Raw genomic sequence first — 17,609 nt, 5'->3', positions numbered from 1 at the left:
CATGTTGTTGGGGTGGGGATGAGGTGGGGTGGGGATGAGGAAGAGCATTTTCACGCAACATACCTTGAGACAACAGGCAACAGACTGGTGTATCCCAATGCATGGTTTGGAAAGCACTGGTGTAGGCAATTGTTCAAATAACTGATCCCAAATTGTTGGTGGCTTAAAACCCAGCAATTATATTATACGCATAACATAAGTCCTGAAAAGACTGAGCAACCTTTGAAAATGATGCAAAATTAGCATTATACAACCACTTAGCCTTCTTAAGCATTTTGACAGATTAAATTTTGGTAGTTTATAAGCCAATTTTAAAAAGCAATTGTATATGGCAAGGAAAAGAAATATGTTTGGCTCATATCTCCTTACAGAAAGGTTCATCCCGTACTTCACAATATTGGCAATGGGATAAAGCACTTCTTGTTTGAGAAATCAGTACTTTTCCAAGACACAACAAATGATGTGTATATTTGGAGTATCTGAATGAATAAGATGCAGATGTACCACAATTTTAGTTCAGTCAGTGAGAAATATGTAAAAATACATATATTCAGAAAAAAATGTATACAGCCAATTCTTAAGTTACGAACAAGGTGGATTCTGTAGATTTGTTCTTAAGTTAAATTTGTATGAAAGTTGGGACAGGTACAGTTTTTAAAGTGTAACTACAGCCAAATATATATGTATTTAGTTTTAGACAGCATAAGGGTTAACACCTCTGTGGTGTCTGTTTTGCTGTCTGTGCCACTGTTCAGAAGATTTCATCTTACCTTCTGTCCCTGTAAAAAACTGGACTTTGAAAAAATTGGCTTGTTGTGGAACCAAGGATTTATATTTATTTATTTATTTGGAGTGCTTCTACCCCGCCCTTCTCAACCCTCTAGGAGGGACTCAGGGCGGCTTACAAAAGGCACAATTCGATACCCAACAATTCACAAAATACAATATACAAATTACAATATAACAACAACAGTTATAACTAATTAAAACAGTCAAATTAAAACAATAGCAGCAATAAAATCATCTTGTGGTCAACGTTCATCAATTTATAAATCCATAATCCATCCAGCATTGTCATTGTCCTTTCGTACTCTGGTCGTCATTGTCTTTTATCCATCTGCCAGCTTACCCAAAGGCCTGGTCCCATATCCAGGTTTTTAACTTCCTTCTGAAAGAGAGGAGGGATGTTGATGACCTAATTTCCCCGGGGAGTGCATTCCACAGGCGAGGGGCCACCACCGGATTGGTGAGAAAGCATCAAACTTTTAAGTTCATAGTTATATGTATAATTAATTATTATGATTTCTTTGTGTACTGTATGTTGGCATTGAATTTTTGCCATTAGTATGTTGTAAACTGCCTTGAGTCCCTCCAGGGGTGAGAAAGCTGGTATATAAATACAATAAATAAATAAATAATTCCATTTAGACACCTTTTCCCCATGATAACTCTTTCAGGAATGAGTTTCCCTTGTGAGGGGTAGATTTTCCTCACTTCCTGTTGTCCTGCCCCCTATTTTTAACTCTGAGTCATTTGTAAGTTGGATGGTTGTAATACAGGACATTATAGAGAGAATACATTATAAAATGCATATGCATTTCTATATAAGGAGAGGAGATAGTACCAGAATGTTTCCACAATGCCAGTAGGATTATGAGAAATGCAGCCAAAACTATATTGCTATTCCTTAAATATAACAGGAGACAAGTCCAGCAGTAACTATGAGAAGTACTATATTGCTGACTAAGATTAGCTCTTTTTTTTTCCAGACAGTTAAAACTGACGAATCAGACTAAACTAGAAAATGTTAATCCACTACACAGAATGCTTTGGTCAGTGTAAAGCCAGATCATACCCATGATCGTCAAACACCACACTGAACTGACCTGAAATAATGCAGGGCAGGACCACCAGTGTAGGACATGCCAGATTGGCCCCACAGTATTGGTCAGTGTAGAGCCGGCCCAAGCCAATATACTGTACAACATCATCTCATGAGGTCGTTTTTAGTAGCATGCACTAGTTTGTTTACACTTTTACGATGGAGCCAACTTCTAGCGGGCTCTGTCGTAAAAGTATATGTGAACCAGTGCATGCCACCATGGCAGGAACATGTGAGGCTTCCAGTGTTCAATAGAGGTTGAGGGGAGGAGGGGAGCCAGGAGATCAATGCTTTCCCCTGTGATATTTCAGCCTGTTCAGCCTGTGATTGTGTCTGATTGTGTCATGTTGGTGCTCATGATGGGAATGGGGATGGTGTTCCTGATGATGGGCCTGGGGATGATTTGCTTGGGCCTTAGTTAAGTTCAGAAGAGACTCCTGGGCTGTTTCAGGAAGATTCACAAGGCCACAGTCCTGGGAGAGACTGTCTGAAAATGATGCTGAGACTGATTTGTCAGATGAAGGAGTTAATGAGGGAGAGGATAGTGAAACCCTGGGCAGAAAACAAAGTTTTAGTAAACAGAGGTAGAGCTTTCAGATATGGAGGCAATCACTTTGTCTACAGCAAAAGAAAGATAACAAACTGTTATCTAGTGGGAAAGTCAAGAGAAATGCTTTTCTTTCAGTTTTGAGTTCTGGAAAAGGTTTATAATGATTCATGGGAGTGAGTTGCCTCAGTTAAGATAATGTTGTTATTTTATCATGGTCTTGCTTTCAAGTGCTATGAGTTTCATGTACCAATTTTTTGCCAGGCTTAAGTTTTGTCTACGGGATTTCCCTATTTTTTTTTCATGGTTTCAAGTGCCTTGCTTCACGGATTTCTATATATTCAAGGATATTGCTCCCTTTGACGCTTATGAACTATTTTGGAATTTGTACCTTTACTGTTTTGCTACTTTTTACTGCTTGGCCTACATATATTTTACAATAAACTGCTTGCTGATTTTACCAAGCTGGTGTGGAGTTTAGGGTCAGAGGTGTTCCTGCCTTTGTGTACGACACCCCCCCCCCCTTGGATGGGGACTCCGTTTAGTTGGGCGATGCGGGGCATGGGCCGATGATGCATGGTGATTCTGGTGGCCCATCCAATGAGCTAGTTAGTCACTTCTACCTCAACAGATCAGAGTTTGTCCAGAAATACTGTTCTAATGGACCAAGGCCGGACAGCCAGTTGTCTTATAGCTGTCTCAGCCCCCTTCTACACTGCAAAATAATCCAGATTATCAAAGAAGATAATCCACATTATCTGTTTTGAACTAGATTATATGAGTCTACACTGCCATATTTTCCAGTTCAAAGCAGAAAATCTGGATTTTATTTGGCAGTCTAGAAGGGCCTCATACTATAGCTATCCTTCCTATCTGATAGAAAGTGCAAACCAAAATATCAGGAGAGCACATCCTTGTAACAGATTAACAACTCTGTCACTCTGTGCCTTTGAGAAACCAAGGTCCCTTCCACACAGCCAAATAACACAGAATATCAAAGCAAATAATCCACCATATCTGCTTTGAACTGGATTATCTGAATCCACACTATCATATTATTATTTATTTATTATTTATTTATTTATTATTTGCATTTATTAACCGCCACTCTCAGCCCGAAGGCGACTCGTGGCGGTGTACAAAACATAGAACATAAAGACAACAATTACAATAAATTCAGGGTCATAACACACATCTAACTAACACACAGCTAATTAAGCTAAAAATCCGCTTCGTCTTGTTTGGGTCACAATCAGTCTCGTAATCATAGTCCATTCCAGTGGTCGTTCCAAAGCATAGCACTTAATTGAAGGCCTTTTCAAAGAGCCAGGTTTTCAGGCCCTTGCGGAAGGCCAGGAGGGAAGGCGCCTGTCTAATTTCAGCGGGGAGGGAGTTCCAGAGCCGGGGGGCCACCACCGAGAAGGCCCTCTCTCTAGTCCCCGCCAAGCGTGCCTGTGAGGCAGGCGGGACCGAGAGAAGGGCCTCCCCGGATGATCTCAAGGTCCTCGTGGGCTCGTAGGCCGAGATGCGGTACTCAAGGTATTTTGGGCCGGAACCGTTTAGGGCTTTGTAGGTTAGCACCAGCACCTTGAATTGGGCCCGGTAGCTAATCGGCAGCCAGTGGAGCTGGGACAGCAAGGGCGTTGTGCGCTCCCTGCGTCCCGCTCCAGTTAACAACATGGCTGCCGCGCGCTGGACTAGCTGGAGCTTCCGGGCCGTCTTCAAGGGCAGCCCCACGTAGAGAGCGTTGCAGTAGTCGAGGCGGGATGTGACCAAAGCATGTACCACCGTGGCCAAGTCAGACTTCCCAAGATACGGGCGCAGCTGGCGCACGAGCCGAAGCTGTGCAAATGCTCCCCTGGTCACCGCTGAAACCTGGGGATCCAGGCTCAGCGATGAGTCCAGGGTAACACCCAAGCTGCGAACCTGCGCCTTCAAGGGGAGTGCGACCCCGTCCAGCACAGGCTGTAACCCTATACCCTGTTCGGCCTTGCGACTGACCAGGAGTACCTCTGTCTTGTCTGGATTTAATTTCAGTTTGTTCGCCCTCATCCAGACCGTCACAGCGGCCAGGCACCGGTTCAGGACTTCGACAGCCTCCTTAGTAGCAGGTGGGAAGGAGTGACAGAGTTGGACGTCATCTGCGTACAGGTGACACCGCACCCCGAAACTCCGGATGATCTCGCCCAGCGGCTTCATGTAGATGTTAAACAGCATGGGGGACAGTATGGAGCCCTGAGGAACACCACAGGTCAAGGGCTGTGGTGTTGAACAGGAGTCCCCCAATAACACCTTCTGGGTACGACCCTCCAGAAATGACTGGAGCCACCGCAAAGCGGTGCCCCCAAGGCCCATCTCTGCAAGGCGTCCCAGAAGAATACCGTGGTCGACGGTATCGAAGGCCGCTGAGAGGTCCAGAAGCACCAACAGGGACACACTCCCCCTGTCTAGCTCCCGGCGGAGATCATCCACTAAGGCGACCAAGACCGTCTCGGTACCATGTCCCGGTCTGAAACCAGACTGCGCCGGATCCAGATAATCCGTGTCTCTCAAGAATACCTGGAGTTGTGAGGCCACCACGCTTTCCATGACTTTGCCCAAAAAGGGAAGATTGGAAACAGGCCGAAAGTTGTCAAATTTAGTGGGGTCCAGTGATGGTTTCTTCAACAGCGGCTTTATAATAGCCTGTTTTAGGCTCGCTGGAATCGTGCCTTCCCGAAGGGAGGCATTAACCACCACCGTTACCCACTCAGCCAATCCCCCTCTGGCCTCTTTCAGAAGCCAGGATGGGCAGGGGTCTAGGATGGACGTGGTAGGCCTCATTCCTCCAAGTATCTTGTCCACATCCTCGGGTTTCACAAACTGAAAAGAATCCATCAAAATAGGACAAGCAGGTGCTTGGGTCACATCCACAGAGACTGCATTTAATGTGGCGTCCAGTCCAGAACGGATCAAAGCGACTTTGTCTGCAAAGAACCGAGCAAATGCTTCACAGCGCGTGTCCGAGTTGTCAGGGCTCCCACCTGAGATAGGGGGAGTTAAAAGACCTCTGACAATCCGAAACAGCTCCGCCGGACGGTTTTTTGCAGACGCAATAGTAGCCGCAAAGAAAGTTTTCTTTGCGGCTTTTATTGCCGCGGCATATGCCCTTAGAAAGGACACAAACCGTGCTCGATTTGGCTCGCTTGGGTCCAAGCGCCACACGCTCTCTAGTTCCCTCTTCCTTCGCTTCATCGCTGCCAGCTCCTCAGTGAACCAAGGGGCTGGTTTAGCTCGGTTACTTGAGAGGGGACGTTCCGGAGCGATCCTGTCAATTGCCCTGGTCATCTCCCCATTCCAGAGAGCGACCAAGGCCTCGACATGGTCGCCTACCGAGGTGGCGGGGAAATCCCCAAGAGCCGTCAGGAATCCGTTCGGATCCATAAGCCTCCTGGGGCGGACCATCTTAATGGGTCCTCCACCTTTGCGGAGGTTGGGGGGTGCAGTGAGCCTAAATCTGATCAGGAAGTGGTCGGTCCATGGCAACGGAGAGATGGACAACTCCTCCACACCGTCACCTTGCTCCCATCCCTGGCAGAAAACCAAGTCCAATGTGTGTCCAGCACAGTGGGTGGGGCCAGTTATTTGTTGGGACAGCCCCATGGTTGCCATGGCAGACATGAAGTCCTGAGCCGCTCCTGTGAGGGTTGCCTCGGCGTGGATGTTGAAGTCCCCCAGCACAAGAAGCCGTTGGGACTCCACCACCAGGCTCGAGACCACCCCCGCTAGCTCAGGCAGGGAGACTGTAGTGCAGCGAGGTGGACGGTACACTACAAGAATCCCCATTCTGTCCCGGTCACCCACCCTCAGGTGGACGCATTCGAAGTTTGTGGTCTGCGGGATGGGGCTCCTGGTCAGATGGATGGAATCTCTATAGACCACTGCGACCCCGCCTCCCCGTCCTCCGGCTCTTGGTTGGTGTTGCACGGAGAAACCTGGAGGACAAAGCTGGGAGAGGTTTACGCCCCCAGCTTCATCCAACCAGGTCTCCGTGATGCACGCCAGATCTGCCCGCTCTTCCAGGATTAAGTCCTGGATCCAGGTCGTTTTGCCGTTGACAGATCTGGCGTTCAACAACACCACCTTCAAACCAGAGGGCCCGCTCACCTGGTTACACCAATTTACCTTAGGAGACCAGTTGGGGGTTGTTAATATGGATAATCATATAATCATATAATCATATAATCTAGTTTAGTGTGGATTTTATACAGTTACCTGGAAGGAGCCCGAGAAACAAATTATTCTCTTGCTCCTATAAGGCACATCTACCTTAAGATAGCATAGTAGAGTTGTAGATATAGTGGCAATAAAATGAGGCATTGCTCTAAAATAAGAATTCTGCCTCTTCCCGTTAGTTGTTTTCTAGCACTGTAGAAAGGAAGGCATTGAAAAATATCACTTCCAGAACTCCTACGTTTGTTGTGTTTGTATTCCCTTGGTAACCGTGCCCATCCCTTTTCTTTGGGTGCTTAAACTATATTTAGAAATGCTCAACTTTAGTTTTAAATCACTACCATGCTAGAAATTTGAGAAGTGAAAGAAAATTGCAATGGAAGGGAGCAGAAATCCTATTTGATAGCAAGGCTCTGACTTCTCCCCACTTACTTAGAACCCAGGCATCTAGTATCCTCTGAAAAGAGCTCAGAAACTTCAGATGGTCCAAAGAGCTGCAGCCAGATTACTCACTGGGGCTGGCTAATGGGAGTGGACAACGCCCCTGTTGTAGCAGCTCCACTGACTGCTAGTCTGTTTCTTGGCACAATTCAAAGTGCTGGTTATGACCTTTAAAGTCCTCGATCAGTGGTTCTCAACCTTTGGGTCCCCAGGTGTTTAGGCCTACAACTCCCAGAATTCCCAACCAGTTTAACTGCCCTAGATGGTTCGGGTCTAGGCTATTTGACTGACTGCATCCCCTTGTACAAACCTGCCCAGGCCTTGAGATCTTCAGAAGAGATCCTTCTCTCAGTCACGCTTTCATCTCAAGCTCAGTCGGTGTGAACGCTGGAACTCCTTTCTTCCCAGGGAAACCAGAATGCCCCCTCCCTGCTGTCCTTCCAATGGCAGGCTAAAACTTCTCTATTCAGACAGGTTTTTAAAGATGAAGGTTTTTAAGATGAATTCAGGGGTGCTCTCATTTTTAACTTTGAATGTGTTTAAATGGTTTTTTAGCTAGGAATTTTTAATACCATTTATATTAAATCCTGTTTTAATGTTCATATATTTGTACATTTTAAATGGTTATTCTGATGTTTTATGTTAAGCCACATTGAATCCTCTTTGGGGTAGATAAAACAGAGTATAAATAAATATAACAATAAATAATATGTTTAACTACCCAGAGTAAAATATAAGGTTTCCCAACAACTAAAAGCATATCAAAAGGATATAATGGTATCTTGTGCTATCAAATTTTTTTAACTATTGGACAAAATAGTATGACACCATCAAAAGATGACCCAGGTGGAACTGGTTTCCCCTAAACTGGAAGAAGCTTCAGCTTGCCTCTTGGAACCAACCAGAAACCGACAAAAGTTCTGAAATCTAGATATCACTGAAGTAGTTAAAATACTGTAGGTTGCACTGATGTGTTAATTTTAATTTCAAGTGATGATTTCATAGATTCTCTCTTTTTGTTCATACCTTGACATTTAGCTGATAGTTTTGAAAGGGAATTTCCTCACCAAACTCTACTTTTGTGGTAACACTATATGATTATTAAGCTCCCCCTTGTGTTGCAAGGACAGTTTGAATGATTTGCTATTCTCTGTATTCCTATATAGAATGCCTTAAAGAGCGAGGAGTCCTTGGTAAATAGGGCTTAAAAGCCCTTACATAACTGAACAATGTCCAGGCAATGATTAATCTGTGAGAGTCCATTAGTAATTCTTTGTGTAGGAATCCCTACAGAAAAGGTGCTTGTTGGTACGGAAAAAAACTCCAGTCCCTGTCTGCCCCCCGCCCCCGGTTGCCTTACACCAAATGCATACATCAACCCAGAGAACAATAAAAGTAACAGTCTGCACAATCTAGCACTGAATACTATGTGTCTCTCTGGCTATTACCAGTAATTGAGCTTTTTCAGAGACAGAAGCTATTTTAAGAACACCGAAATTGGAAACCTAGCAATCTACATCCATTTAATTTTGTCTCCTATATATCAGAGGAACCAAGACTTTAAAAAACCCATAACAAAGAATAGCACATTACTGTAGTCCACTGATGCATGGTTACTTTCATGTGCAAATATATTAGCTCACCTTAGATGCACAATCACACACTCAATTATGCTGAAAATGTAATTACACAGTCATGCCCACCTGACCTATTACTTTTCTTTCTCCTTCCACGGTATCATTCAAGGTCTCTTCTAATCTATTGGCCTTTGTAGACACCTGTTGAAAACACTGAAGCCTATGTAAATGAAATCATATACCTAATTAGGCCATTCAATTACTGAGTTTTTTTAATCCATGGAACACAAGGGCAGGTTTCTCCCTACGATATATACAGCTATCAAAATAATTGGCACACATGCTGTTGAACTAAACAAGACAATAGAATATAACAAAAGGCTAGAGCATGGAAAGGAGATGAAAAGAAACATAATCTGGCATGTCAGTGCATATCAGTTGCTGATTTCTTGAGGATGCTCACTATAGAAAATTTAACGTTTTGAAAGGAAATACAAAGAATCCCAAACAAACAAACAAAACCAAGAAAGAGCTTCTCATATGTAAAGCCCAGGACCCTTCCACACAACCCTATATCCCAGGATATCAAGGCAGAAAATCCCACATTGTGTGGACACAGATATTATGGGATTTTCTGCCTCGATATTCTGGGATATAGGCTGTGTGGAAGGGCCTTCAGTTATCTGAGGCGATTTAGTTCACATGCACACCATATGGCACATGAGCTGCTTCTGTGTAATATGATTCCTCCCATTGGGGACTGTGCATACACATTTGAATCACATGAGTTAAACACATACAGTAAATGTTTTTTCCTCATGTAGTCTTTAACATTATTTCTCTCACAAACCATATACGTATGTTCATGCCTACTAAATAGAACACCACTATATCCCAGTTGCTGGGTAACATAGGCAGGAAGGTCCTGCTTATGTGTTCCCAACAGGCATCTGGCTGGGCATTGTAGAACAGAATGCTGGAGCAGATGGGACTTTGTTTTGAATTCAACAGGGGTCTTTTTATGTCCATATATATTAAATGGACAAAGTACATATGACATCAATGAACTGCAACCCAATATTTTCTCACCTTCATGTTGGAAGACTAGTTTTCTGAGGATTAATATCGATTCTAGAGAGTGGGCAGAGCTGGAAAAAAAGAATGGTTAAGAGGTCTCTTCCCCTTCGGGGCTCCTGCAACAGATTCTAATATCTATGGCGGCACTTTGTCAAAGAGGAAAACATCCGAGAAAAGTGCACATGATTGAGGTAACATTGAGTATGGCTCTAACTATACTGGGAAATGAATAGCATAGATGGATCACATAGACAATATCCCTAAAGCAATTTCCAGTTTGAGCACTGAGGGAGAAGAAAATCTGTCAAAGACAAGAACAGTCACCACATTAGTGCCCCTTCACTGTACATTTACGAACTGTCTCTTAAGAGTCTCTCCTACATATTTTATAACCATTTTCAAATAGGAACTGAAAACAGATTTTAATCAGGGAGACAGACCTATCTCATTAAAGCCACTGTAGCCCAGCTCTTGCCTGCTCAGCCCCAATTCTTCAAGATCCAAACATTCAAAACCTGGTGGACACTGGTAACCTTCTTCTGATGCTTTTGAACAATGTGTATCTGGGATTGCCAAATTATTCCAGGTTACATTTCTGTTGGGAAGAGAAAGAAGGAATATGTTAGTGCAAAACTAAATAACACTTGGGCACCCTCCACACAGCTGAATAAAATCTAACATTATCTGCTTTGAACTGGAAGATATGGCAGTGCGGACTCAGATAACCCCGTTCAAAGCAGATATTGTGGGATTTTCTGCCTTGATATTCTGGGTTATATGGCTGTGTGGAAGGGCCCTTAGTCTCAATACATAGGTAAGATCCCTGCAATAAAAGTTACTCATGTAAAACATATGCCAGTTTCAAGAGGATGATCAAGATACAACTAGAACCATGGAGAAAATATGGATCTTGGGGCCCTTCCACACAGCCCTATATCCCAGAATATCAAGGCAGGAAATTCCACATTATTTCAATGTGGACTCAGATAACCCAGTTAAAAGCAGATATTGGGGGATGTTCTGCCCTGATATTGTGGGATATAGGGCTCTGTAGAAGGGCCCAAGATGGGAATCTGCTTAACAATACTGTATTAGTGTTCTCAATAGGATGTTTATTCATAGGCTTTTCTGGTTGTCCAGTAGTAATATTGATCTTATCGCAGACACACAGTTCTTAGATGTCTATTCTCCTTGAGGTCTTACATTTCTTTATCTTAACTGTTTAGCTGAACTGCACTAAAACCAATTAATGTGCAAGCAGTTTATAAAACTAGCATAATGCTGACTCCTATTTCTTCAGTACCATCTGTGTAGTTCTAGTTTTCTTTTCTTATATAGTCAAATAGCTAGTCTGCACCAAAACATCATAACGGGCAGTAAAAAAAAGCTGACAAGCTATAAATGAGAAATAATGGTTAGCAGTACAGTTCCCAAGTGAGGAGCAGTCTGCTACTCTTCTCTGAGGAATTAGCTTTGGGAACTGGGCTCTCCGTTTTCATTAAAATCCTGGGCACAATGTGAACTTCTTTTTATCAAATTCACATATCTCCATGTTATGATAAAAAATAGAGAAAAGCTTTGGAGTGATTGGAAAAGTTTATTTACACAGCAAGTAGATTTGATATAAGACAATATACCAAAGAACAATGAGAGAAAATACAGCTATTAATACAAATTAGCTATACATGCCAAGATACATACAAAAATAAAAATAGAGAGTAATTGACTTGGAGGAGTATTTCATACTCTCAGTCCATTCTGTCTTGGAGAAATCTCAACGTTTTATTTTCTTCTGTTTTTATACTTCTCCCCATCAAAATAACTTTAAGCATTATACTATTAGAAAGACCATGCAGCTTTTAAACCATTTAAAATGCTTACTAAGATATTTTTATTATAAAAAAGGACCATATGGGGAGTTAATCTGAGAGACAATTTACTAATAGTAATGATGATGCAGCACCCAAGATGGCACTTAGACCTATTGCTGGAAAGGGGCTTGGAGGCCATCTCATCCAAGACTCATCCAAACACCCTGTACTCTGCATAATACAACTTCCCTGACAGATTGCCATCCAGTCTCTACTTAAATGCCTTCAACCCCCTGAAGTGGAGGACTCCACTCATCTATTTTCCTAAACATTCTATTTATTAGTTCTACACCTGGTCCTCAGAGCAGCAGAAAATATGTCTGCATCACTACCCCTCATTTATATATTTATTTAAAACATTTATATTCCGCCCTTCTCACCCCGAAGGGGACTCAGGGCGGAGCACAACATATATAAAGCAAACATTCAATGCCGGGAGACAAATTCTTATATACATACATAAACATTTAAAAGATTTATCAAAATATTAAAATACACCATTCTAGTCATCCACATCAAACCGTCCTAGTCATCCACATCAAATCTAATTGGCCTGGTAGTCTTTCCTATTGCTTCTTTATTGCCCTGTCCCAAAAGCTTGGTTCCACAGCCAAGTTTTTACCATTCTTCTAAAGGACAGGAGGGAGGTGGGATGGAAAGCAGGGCCTCCCCGCAAGATCTTAATCTCTGCGATGGTTCATAGGGGGAGATGCATTCGGACAGGTAATTTGAGCCTGAGCCATTTAGGGCTTTATAGGCCAAAGGCAGGAAAGCTATCTTGTCTCCCTTTGACCTCTTCTGGTCCATTCTAAATATGTCTAATTCTATCACATTTTTCTTACAGAACCTGGGTTTCTGGACTGCACAACTACCCAGAAATCATTCTCTGGACATACTTTGGTTTGTCAGTATAATTGTTAAACAGTGATATCCACAACTGGACAGAGTACCAACTATAGCTTTGATATTTGGGAAGAATTGGGAACTTTGATTCTGCAGACTACTGTGCGAGAAGAAGAAGATAAATTCTACACATCTTAAGAAGAGGAAATGTAGATAATTATAAAAGGTAACGGCTTCTGACTTCTTCTACTTATAGAAGAACCACTGTGGTAGAATGAATGGATTATAGCATAAAGAATGTACACTCTACATCTATACTCTACAATGTTATTGGACTAGTTACCACATTGCAGTAGGGAAATATATCATCACATTTCATTCTTGTACACAAGAATAAGGAATCTGAAGAGTTTTTGTCTTGGAGAGATTACTAGAGATTTTTGTGCTTTTTTAGTTGAATTTGTGCATTTTTCTCATAAATGAAAAAAATTAATTTATACAAAACTCCCTCTTGTTTTGCACTAGAGTTGGTCTAGCATTTTCTTTTGCAAAATATAGTACTTTATACACAAATTCTATTTTAACGCAAAAAAATTTCATTTGTTTTTTTCCCAAATAAGTGTTTTGTTTTTGTTTTTTTTAAAAAGATACTGAAACATGATTTTTTTTCTTTAATTTGAAATTTTCTGAACAGGGCATCTTCATACATTGAAATATGCTTTCTCATCAAGAATGAAAAAAAAAGTAAATAATTTGTTACCCCCTCATTGCCATATCATAGAGCTGTTGTGAGAAGATGATAAGGTAGAGATAGTTTATATGCTGGCTTGAGCCCCATGGGGACAAATGAGATAAAAAAACTTATTAAAAATCATTCTACTATCTATGTGGGCTTTATAATAGTGGTTCCAGTGATATGCAGCCTTATATGAAACTGAACCTCATTGAACTACGGTAATTCTCAAATAAAATAATGTTCTGTAAAATGCAGATCTGAAGCCACATTCTAGACTGATGCCATTGTCTTCATTGCGGTAAGTACATCTATACAAATTTTAACAAGAAGTAAAAGTATGTCATTGAGAGAAACCTCACTAAACAAAATAGTGAGGGGGGCGGGGGACAAAATCCCCCAGATAATGTTGAGGCTGAAGGAGCAACTGCGTGAGAAGAAATACGGTTAGATGAACGATTATAACAACAAGATAATGAGTGTGAAGACTGCCTGGCTAGAAAGGGATTCAGAATTATCTCAAGGGAAAGAGAAGGAAGCTGATAAAAAAATAAATTAGGACAAGCATTGTAGAAAATACTGCATTCAAATTAAAAGGGGGAAAGGAAAATCTTATTAACAGTTAAACAGTTGGTTCAATTATGCTGATCTTATTGGCATATATATTCAGACTTTTACATGGTCTATTTATGTTTGTTTTAAAATTCACTACCACATCTCACTGCACAAGAATAGACATAAGCAAAACCATTTCTTACCCTTGGGAAATCAAAGTGCTTTCTCTCTAAGGTTCAGGGAGAGGCTACTTCCTCTGACATGATATGCCTGCCATGTCTTATTGGAAGACCCAGTTCTCAACATACTTGCTTTTAGACTTCAAGTAGGGAGCAGTGGTATCAAGATTGGATTTAAAGTTCACTTGGAAAAGCTAAAATAAAGACTTTCTACTGTTTGACATGTGTTAATAACCAAACTGAGTGTAGTCAATCAGTGTCATACTTAAATCTCTTTGCATTTTATTTGTGGCACACACACGCAAATATCTCTTAGACCTGTGAACTTCCTTTTTGGTATGCTGTGGAGGTTGTTATTCCCTTCCTTGCTCCGCAAGAATCAAAACCCTCTTCCTGGACTTATTAAGCAGACTACGAAATCTCTTCCATGTGGCTATGTCATGCCTTATAGAGAGCGGGTAAGATCAGAGAAGAAGATGGCAATGACCTTGTTCCCCGACACAAAATAATTGGAGCAGCACTAGGACCTCTTGTATATTGGAGAGTGTGACACACACCTTTGTCCTGGGTGGTCCTAAACTTCATCCCCAGGAATTCTACCCTTCACTCTGCTTTTATTCTCCCAATTATTCTTTTGCTGGATTGAGTTTCTGAGCCTCAAAGTGAACCTTTAAATGTGGACTTGTGGTTGTGTGAGTTCTCTAGTTTTGGAATGAATGGTCTGATTTTAATTCAGGCCTGATAGAGAGCCAGAGACAGGCTTAAAGAAAGAAATAGATTTATTAAACACAGTAGAACAATACATTATTTTCTAATATTCTATTCTTTAACTCTCTAAAAGTATATATTGTTCTCAAATCCAAAAATCTGTCTTTAAAAACTCAAAATCCTTTCTGTGTCAACTTCCAACACTGTCAGTTCCAGTTCATTTCCTGTCCAAATTTGCTCAGAGGCAAACTTCTACCTTTTGATACATTCTGTTTCCTTTTAGACCCCCTTCACAGCTTCCCTGAGCCATAATTGTCTTTCTTCATGCCATCTGCTTAGTGCCTCAGAGGCTGTACTGGAAGCCCGGTGTGTGGTGGTATATGGCTCAGTCCACATGCAGAACTACTATCCCACATTAAGCCATACAGGATTGCTACTCCTTGCCAAAATCTGAAAAATATGAGTTTTCAAGGATATGTATGGTATAAAACATTAATTTGCCCAGGTGGACAATACTGTATGCCCAGGTCAATAAACAAGCCATCGGTTCAGCTTTGACCACATTAAATTACATGGACCTAAACAGTAAAGCAACACTTAGGGATTAATAGTCAGAATGAAGTTATGTCAGGTAATTTGGATTAATCACCAAAATTTCTCTTGGGCCATTATGTACTAGGCATGATATTATTCTAATTAACCAATGTCTCTAAACACACTTGAACTGAATATTATTAAGTTGTTAATTAATATTTCCCAGAACTTTCTGAGTACGTTTTTGAAAAACAGTAAACAGCAACAACATCAGAAAAGAGAAGTGGAATTAATATATATGAAACAGAGCATTAGGCAGCCTTTCTCAACCAGGTGCTCTTTTACATTATTTATTATAGCACTATGGTTTCACTTTTACTGCTGAATCCTGGTGTTTGTAGTTTGGTCAGAAGCACTAAAGGAGCTTTCTAGTTGAAAATGTGACGTGTCTCTTCTTGAACTGCAAAGTGGAAGTACAGTGCTTTAATTGTGTATTGCGAAAGAGCCCTACCTCTGGTTTAAAGGACCATTGCATTGACATTAATGATGGCTCCAACATTAGGAATTTAGAAGCCTGAAAATCAAAGGTTAACTACTTTGAGCTTTGAAAAATTCAAAACCATGTCAAACTTTCTCAATCTCTTACTATTTTGCTTGTCTAACTGTCTGACTGACTTTGTAGCATATACCCTAGGGTAGTTTACAATTTGAAGCACCAAAATATCAAACACCAACACTTAAAACATGTTTGGTGTTGTGTGTCTTCAAGTCATTTTTTTACTTATTGGAACATTCTGCTAAGTAAATCCTAAGGGGTTTCCTTGGCAGAATGCATTCCAGAGTTGGTGATGTGCAATAGTCTAACAAGGATTTCTGACTTTCAACTGCTTAACAATAGCAGTGACAATAAGTCTATCTGTGACCATTTAATGAAGAAATGAAACAAAGCATTTCTGAATAAAAAGACTGCGAGACAGTTTGGGTAATGAATCTCAGCATGCACTTTGAGGCACCCATTACCTTGTCTGAATTCTAAGTGTGTATGTTCCTCTGGACACTTATATCATGGTAGGTAATTGAAGTGGATCCAGGGAAAAACTTGAGGCTGTGCTGGCTGCCAAAGGCCCCATATACACTCCATGAAAATGCGGTCTAGGGGGACATTATCACTAGGCTTCCAAACGATGCCTCATGATAATACAGTTTAAACCAGAGTAAACCTGGAAATCTAGGCTTACCTGGGTAAAAAAAAAGAAAATATGTATGTTCCAAGGAGGTTCACACCTTCCCAGGTATGGGGTCTTTAAGGATTGGCTCTCAGGATTGCCATGTGTAATCCTGAGGGTCAGTCTCTATAGCCATCCTGCCTCTGCAGGCCCCAGTTGCCTGGGGCTGGGGGGGGGGGGGGGTGACAGTGCCTCCATATGTGAGTGAAATTAGCATTTAAAACACCTGATACTTTGGGCCTGTGTGAATCCAAAAATATCTGAAAATTCACTGTTGTTTTTTTTTTTGAAAAAATCCTTTTTAAAAAACAAAAACAAAAATTTGAACCATTGAAGTGCCATTTGATATGAATTCTAGAGTTTTCCAGATGAGGCAATTTGCTGTATTTTTTTTTAAAAGCCAGAAAATGAGCAACCCTGGGAATCTACCTGAGCTGAGAGTCTTGGAAGCTACATTTGCACCAGGGAGTGCATGGAGCCATCCTAAGCTACACAACACTTGGGGTGATTTTGAGGAATAATCATTTGCTTGTTCAGAGGCTATTTCAGTGTTATGGTGTTGAAGTTTTTATTGTGTTTTCATTGGGAAACATGCCTTAAACATTTATTCTTCTTCACAGACCTTTATGATCAGCCTGTGGAAGCAAAAATATTTTTCCTACAATGAATGTCTACAGGAATATATTTACTAGAAAACTGAGAAATCTTGTGGCAGTTGTTTCAAAGAGCACTGAACTACATGTGTGTTTGCATGTGTCTTCAGGTTGCCCTGAATTTCATAGCTATTGGCAAGAGATACTCAGAGGTGGTTTGCTAGTTCCCTCCTTTGAAATATTGCCTACAGCACCTGACATTCTTTTGTGGTCTCCCAGCCAAGTACTGACCAGGGCTATATGTCTTTAGCTTCCCAAATGAGATGGAATCTGGTGTATTTAGAGTATTTAGGCTTCCCAGTTAACCCATATTTTTAGTCAAGTTCTACACTACTTATTTTTATCTTATGTCAGGTTTCCAAGTGATATTCCTTTTCCTGTTCCAAAGCAACATTCCTCAGCAAAGCAAAGATTGGAAAATTGTCATTTTAGGAATTGCTTGCTTCAAGGTGCCTGGAGGTCAAGCATGGAGATGGAGCTCCTTTTTCCCGACTGAATGCTTATTTCTCATGCAATAAGGAAAGAAGATGGTGGATAGTGGTTCTATGACTTTTGTACTGTTATCTACCTA

General features: G+C 41.4%; 1 protein-coding gene across 3 annotated transcripts in view; it reads right to left on the bottom strand.

The window, feature by feature from the left end:
- The window catches only part of NALCN (sodium leak channel, non-selective), a 275,342-nt gene that overhangs the window by 202,589 nt on the left and 55,144 nt on the right, over positions 1–17,609 (bottom strand). For all 3 annotated transcript variants that reach the window (XM_060769568.2, XM_060769570.2, XM_060769569.2), the window contains one exon: positions 10,177–10,331. In XM_060769568.2, the coding sequence (XP_060625551.1) occupies positions 10,177–10,331 (155 nt within the window). The remainder of the gene's footprint in view (positions 1–10,176; positions 10,332–17,609) is intronic.

The sequence above is a fragment of the Anolis sagrei genome, chromosome 3 (assembly GCF_037176765.1).
Source record: "Anolis sagrei isolate rAnoSag1 chromosome 3, rAnoSag1.mat, whole genome shotgun sequence".
NCBI lineage: Eukaryota > Metazoa > Chordata > Lepidosauria > Squamata > Dactyloidae > Anolis > Anolis sagrei.
The sequence above is the reverse complement of the archived record's forward strand: the minus strand, read 5'-3'. Positions and strand labels throughout refer to the sequence as shown.